We start from the raw sequence: 6,411 nt of genomic DNA, 5'->3' as shown, positions 1-6,411 counted from the left end.
GCTTCGTCTCTCTGACCTGCTGCAGGAATCAAAGTTTCTGGTCTCAGACTTTCGTCCTCTGGGCCTGAAATGTTCTGCAGCTGCTGGAAGAACCATTGAGGAACCGAAGGGTCAGGGCAGAGGTCAGAGGTCAGCCTGATGTCTGGTTTCCAACTGGAACAACTGGAGCTGTGCTCTAACTCTAATAACTGGTTCTGGTTCTGACCCGTCAGTCTGAGYTCAGTCCTACCTGCRCCGTCCAGCTGACACGCCCACTTGCTCAGCTTGGCGTTTATTCCCACGCAGCCGCTGAGCTGCTGGATGAAGAYCCGGGCCCAGACCCGGTTCTTGCGCTCCAGCAGCAGCTCCACGGCCTGACCCAGCGTCTGCAGCCGCTCCTGCTGCCAGTGGAGCAGGCGGCCGGCCAGGCGGTTCCCCCGGGCCCAGTCCAGCTCCAGCCAGGGCCGCAGGCTGCCGGCCAGCGCCGACACCTGCAGGCCCTGCTCCTCCCGCAGCAGGTCCAGGTTCTGGTTGATCTGCAGCAGAACCCGGTCTCTGTACACCAACCAGGCTGCAGCAGAAACACGACAGGACAGATCACTGAAAAACGGCGAACCAGAACAAGTTCTTCTGGGTTTGGTTCTAGAGCAAATACTGAAACACACATCAGGAAAACTTTGAGCCTGTATAAATATTAATGCCGGTTCCACTGGACCATCATCTCCGATATCTGAGGTTTACTGTTGGCCGGTTCCGGTCCGATACAGACAGACAGCCGGTTGATTTACAACATTCAAGTTTAAACATCATCTTATTCCTCTGCACCAACAGCGCCACCAGCTGGTCAAACGTGGGAAACCAGCTTTAATGGTTCATTTGGTGCCGCTGGTTGATTATTTTGGCCAAATGTTACGAATAAATATAATGTAAAATAATAAAAAAGCTTGATCTCGCTCCGAACTGAAAGCGTAGAATTAGGCTGAATAGATCAGATGTCACTGATGATAAATCTCCCCATCCGCTGCAGGCAGCCAGTGGGCCATCAGCTCAACAATCCCATCATGAAGGCTGTTTGAAAACAGTAATTATTRTTTGCATATTAGGTAATTATAGGTAATTACCTATAATTACCTATAATTATTAGGTAATTATAGGTCCACTGTGTTTCTGTGCTCCGGTGGCCAACCAAGCGATGACTTTTCATTTCACTGATGTTTCTTTGTGMAGTGGCAATAAAATAAGTCAAAGTCTAATATTTCTGATCTGATGTCGATTCCGTTTTATTTGTTCTGAGGCCAAACGCTCTTTGCATTGGAAAGTCCTGTGGAAGGAAAAGCTCAGAGTGAAGCGGACCTTTCTGCTGACTCGGCGATCCCGAGTCGTCGTCCTTCTGCAGGATTTCGTGGCTGATGGTTTGCTGATCCTTAAACGTCTGTTTGAACTGTTTCCTCTTCTGCTTCTGATCCTCTTTGGACTTTAACTTCTTCACACTGGCAACAAAAACCAGAACAACAGAGACTCGCTAGTTACCCTTTAACACACGGACTTCAACAGTCGATTAATCAATTTATTGAATAAAAATGGACACATTCCAATGTTTCCTCTTTTATTTAACATTAGAAAAACTATAAAAGAATCAATTAAACTATTAAATTAAATTTTAAACATTTTATTGGCTAAAATGCAACATTGTTCGAGTCTGATGAGTTTTAACTAAAACATTTTCAGTCTGAAGCGTCTAAACTAGGATGCATYGATCACCGATCAGCACCAATCAAACAATATTTCACAGAAATCAGCCGATTGATCGGCGGCTGATCGATCACGTCTAAATACKTTTTATTCCAAATCTAAATTCATGCATATTTTTGAGTCCGTTTACTCCAGTTAGCGATTAATCGATTGCTAAATTAGTTGATTATTTCAACTATTGATTAATCTAATTAATCGCTTCAGGCCTACAATTTATACCATTCACTCCCAGATGACAGAAATATTCAGCAGTAATTCTCACTACACGGCAGGTAACCACGGCAACACGTTTTACAGCATTTCATTAAAAATGTTGCTGAAATTCAAAGTTTCTTCTTTGTCAGAAAATCTTGGAGCCATTTTTTAACCCTTCTGTGGTTTTGTGGGAACCAGCCGCCTCACCTGGTGGCTCTCTGATTAACTCTGGGTTTCTTCGGCAGCTCCGGCTTCGTGATCGCCGTTTCAAACTGAAAGCACAGAGCAAAGCGGTCAGCTCCGACCCGCCGCTGGCAGCGACGCTCCACTGGACCTTTTCTCACCTTACATTTCACCAAACCTGTGGGACCGAAGATTCGCATAGAGCAGATTTTACCCAGACAGTCGGGAGTCAAACACGCCTCATTCAGGACATCCTGCGACACAAACATGATTTATCTCCATGCCGGGGAACCAAATCTGCAGCAAAGAGGAACGAAAAGCAAACCTTTTCATTCTTTTCACTGAATGTGGTCGACTTTAGGCTCTTCCAGCAGCTGATGTGAAATTCAACCTTGCAGCTCTGACAGCAGAATATCTGAATGTAGCCCTGAAACGACAAACTTCTCGTTCAAAACTCTGCGTTTCGCTCCCAACCGCAGAAATGAGCTGCTGCTTACCTTAAAATCTGGGTCAGTGAAATAGATCTCAGCTTTTAGAGGGCAAAGACATTTTTCAAGACGACAGACGGCGTCGGGGGCGGGGGGAAATCTACACAACTCTATCGATTTCTCAAGCATCTCCTGGAACAGACGGGATGATTCAGGACTTTCCTCACAGCCACACATTCCAGATCGTTCAGGACGCACCAACCTTGAATCTGTCCGCTTGYGTTTCTTTAACGATCTCTTTGGTTAACGGCCAGGTGAGTTTACCTGGCGTAATTTGATTCTTCACCATCTGCAGCGAATCTGAAAACTGCTGCATGGCAACTTTAAACCTGAAAAACAGGAGGAGACACAGCTGGAGAGAAAGAAACGAGGACACAGGAGACACTTCCTGGAACGGCCTAGTCAAAACCTGATCACCACGTTTATTACACCAAATCATTCTCAGAAAATCAGATTTCCGTTTAGTGGAGCTGCCTGCACAACCAGCCAGAAAGCAGCAACAACTAAACTAATCCAGCAGCCATTGTACAGCAGGAAAACCAGCYGACCWAATGCTGGAGATCAGCTGGGTTGCTAGGCAACGGGGTCAAATGCAGTTTATCAGAACACGTTTTCCAAGCACCAAAAACAACAACTTATTGCCAGAAATCAGCTGTGTGTCTTTTTTGAAACAGAAACTAAAATTTCGGAACAAAACTGTGCAAAAGGTAACTCTGTACCGGTTTTCCCGTAGAAACACTCTGCCGATGGCGTAATAAACCAGACACTGGAACGTTCGCTCTTCAAACGATTTCATCCTCTCCAGGAGTTTCTCTGCTTCTGCCAGTTCCTGCAGCAACAATCGTMAAGAAAACGGTTTATAAGCACAACAGAACAGAAACGACAGAAAGCAGGAGCTGAGAAACCAACTAGTCTGGGACCGAGATCAACGTTTCCTCAGGCGTTTRCATTTTAAGGGCYACGTTGCTGCACAGCTGCGGCGCTCAGGCTGCCGTCGCCCCGATTTTAGTCCCTCTGGTTCTCGRTGCTGCGAAGACGAAAACCTTCAAACTAGAGGTGAGCCGATCGACCSGCYRCCCATCATAATCGGCCGATTTCCGTGAAAAAGCGCATGATCGGTGATCGATCGCCGTCTCTTGTTGCCGATCACAAACCGATCACCTGATCACCTGATCACCTGCATCTCCCGTTTCCTTCTCACTGCGCAGCAACAAATCCTGTCGTGAGAAACTAACTGAGTGAACGGGGACGTTTGTGAGTTTCGGCAGAAAACAACATGGCCGCCGCGTGGGAGAAGCACGACACAATGATCAACGGWGAGCTCAGCGAGCAGCAGCTTGGAGCTGCAGCAGGGAACTGAAAAAGATTTAAATGTTTGTTAAAATATGTCTTGTGTCTAAATTAGGTCAATTTATTGCCAGATAGTATCATTTATGCCTAAAGCAAAAAATGAACAGCCATTCCAGGTGATGGGCAGAGATCGGCCTCATGGAGGATCGGCAGCAGAAACCTGATCGGACCGTCACCAGTTTAAACCGTCTTCAGTCAGAAGCCGCTTCAGATTCCCTGCACTGACTGCTACTGCAGCACGACTCTGGAGATGCTTGGATGATACGAGTTACGATGAAATTTAACATTTCTGAAAAAACAACTCGGGCTTTTATGGTGACAAATGAGTTCAGTTATAATGATTAGAAAGTCGCTGTGAGTCTTTGCAGCCTGATGGACGTCAGTGGTTTAGTTTCCAAGCTGTTCTGTGGATGTGCGGTTCGTCTGCTTCGTGTTGCCAGACTGGTTTTAATGTCCGGCTGCTGAATTCAACACACGCTGATCGTTTTCTGGACGCGTCCATTTCATCAGGTTGGCTGGTTTYAATTTATGACGATTTAAAGACATTTTGACKAAATATGATCCAAACCGCGTTTGTGTGGGCGACTCACCTCCGGCTGTCCGATTTCTATCAAGGCCGACGCTCGACCGAACAGCAGCAGCAGAACATCCAGGGAGGAAAGTCCCAGTTTCTGAGGAAAAGACATCAGACGCATCAAGTTGGCACTGAAACAGATCAGATCAATCAATCAATCAAATTAGGGCTGATGTAAACAAATACTTTAGTAATCGAGTAATCTATCGATTATTCTTGCAATTAATCGAGTAAAAGAAAAAAACTTTGGTGAATCTAAGCAGCATTAATGTCGCATATCAGCATCAGTCCAACTTCTTTAACAAAAACTTTTCTGTAGTTTAGAAACTTAACCTGCAACAATAACGGCTCACTAACCTGAAGTTAAACAAAAATCTGAAATTAAAGTTAATAAAGAGGCTCACAAAACGCTTAGAAAAAAGATGCAGCTTTGGTTCATCCCCAGTCAGTTTAACAGATGAACTCTGACCTTTCCGACATTTACAGCTTTGAGTTCATGTTAGCGACACAGAAACTCATCTGCCAGCTCTGTGCCGCCGCGACGCGCCGCGCTCAGCCACCCAGAGACGGGATGATGTTCGTCCTAAAGCTACACTTCTGTTAGTCATCTAATGCGCAGCCGCCAGCTAGTTAACTGGTTCAAAACGTTTACCAGTTAAATGATCCCACTGACCACAGCGGAGCATCACCAACCAAACTAATCCTGACCGGATCCCGTTTGGTTTCAGCTGATCCCAGCGCTGCTCCTGCTGATCGGCTCTGAACCCACATGCAGACGGCGGCAGACAGCGCCTCCATCTGACCCTCAGGGTGCAGCTTTGCTTCCAGACGTTAGAGGAGCGTAAAGCCGCCAGGCTGGAACAGGCAGGGTGACGCTGATCAGCTGGAGGATACAACAGCCCCACATCATGACGCGTTGCCCCACATCACTTTTATTAAAATGTTTTTGGCTCTAGTTGCCTTTGACAGCAACCCGACAGGAAGGGGGCAGAGAGGCCTGGGCCCAGCGGACCGAGGACGGGAGTCGGACTCCAGATCCCGGTCTACAGTCCGTCTGTGGGAAACGCCTCTATTCCGGGAGCTTTTGGTAAATTATTTACATTTTTATACCATTTGAGCTGTCTGAGGAACTCGCCTAGCTCACTTCCACGTTCTTGGAAAAATCAGTTTTGTCAGGTGGCTGAGACTCGAGACTCATGGCAGAGAAAAGAATCGACCGTTTCAGGGACGGCAGCTCCAGGCCTGCAGGGCCTCCTGCAGCTTCAACACACCTGAGTCACATCAGGAGGTCGTTAGCAGAACCTGACTGGACCGAGGAGGAGATTCAGCTGTTGGATCCAGGTGTGCTGGACCAGGGAGACACTAAGAGCTGCTGGACTCCGGACCTCCAGGACCAGAACCGCCCAGCCTGGACTAGGTGGTGCAACACCTACGTACAGGTAAACTAAGCGCTACCAGACATTCACCACAGCACGGAGACGGCCTAGTCAAAGGGTTCAATGACATCCACATAAGCACAGACTGGGAGAACCACAGTGCTGGTTCTGGTTCTGTTGGACCTCAGTGTCGACCAGGACATKTTACTGAACCGCCTGGAGAGTCGGGTCGGACTCTCCGGTCCAGAACTCGGCTGGTTTGAATCCTACATGAAGAACTGGGATTACTTTGTTTCAGTCGGAAACTTCTCACCAGAGAGGTCAAAGGTCACATGTGGGGAACCCCAAGGTTCAATCCTAGGACTCTTATCCAATATCTATCTGCTCCCACTGGCTCAGGTTATAACAGGAAATAAGATCAGATACCATATCTATGATACACAGCTCTACATTATGATGTCACCAGGTGACCTTTGACCCCATCTGATCACTGAATAGATGCTGAGAACAGATC

The 6,411-nt window shown here is 47.1% G+C and overlaps 2 protein-coding genes across 2 annotated transcripts in view; both read right to left on the bottom strand.

Moving 5' to 3' along the window:
* The window catches only part of LOC108165912 (E3 ubiquitin-protein ligase TTC3-like), a 19,613-nt gene extending 14,956 nt beyond the window's left edge, over nt 1-4,657 (bottom strand). The window contains exons 1-9 of the mRNA XM_017303051.1: nt 4,538-4,657; nt 3,317-3,426; nt 2,800-2,926; nt 2,607-2,729; nt 2,435-2,536; nt 2,271-2,363; nt 2,134-2,198; nt 1,333-1,469; nt 3-550 (exon numbers count right to left, since the gene is read on the bottom strand). Of these exons, the coding sequence (XP_017158540.1) occupies nt 3-550; nt 1,333-1,469; nt 2,134-2,198; nt 2,271-2,363; nt 2,435-2,536; nt 2,607-2,729; nt 2,800-2,926; nt 3,317-3,426; nt 4,538-4,642 (1,410 nt within the window). The 5' untranslated portion in view covers nt 4,643-4,657. The remainder of the gene's footprint in view (nt 1-2; nt 551-1,332; nt 1,470-2,133; nt 2,199-2,270; nt 2,364-2,434; nt 2,537-2,606; nt 2,730-2,799; nt 2,927-3,316; nt 3,427-4,537) is intronic.
* An 816-nt stretch (nt 4,658-5,473) lies between these two features.
* LOC103460024 (E3 ubiquitin-protein ligase TTC3) overlaps nt 5,474-6,411 on the bottom strand; it is a 15,338-nt gene continuing 14,400 nt past the window's right edge. The window contains exons 17-18 of the mRNA XM_017303050.1: nt 5,666-5,792; nt 5,474-5,575 (exon numbers count right to left, since the gene is read on the bottom strand). Of these exons, the coding sequence (XP_017158539.1) occupies nt 5,474-5,575; nt 5,666-5,792 (229 nt within the window). The remainder of the gene's footprint in view (nt 5,576-5,665; nt 5,793-6,411) is intronic.

The sequence above is a fragment of the Poecilia reticulata genome, unplaced genomic scaffold (assembly GCF_000633615.1).
Source record: "Poecilia reticulata strain Guanapo unplaced genomic scaffold, Guppy_female_1.0+MT scaffold_155, whole genome shotgun sequence".
NCBI classification, from domain to species: domain Eukaryota; kingdom Metazoa; phylum Chordata; class Actinopteri; order Cyprinodontiformes; family Poeciliidae; genus Poecilia; species Poecilia reticulata.
Note: the sequence above shows the minus strand (reverse complement) of the source record. Positions and strands in the feature narration are given on the sequence as shown.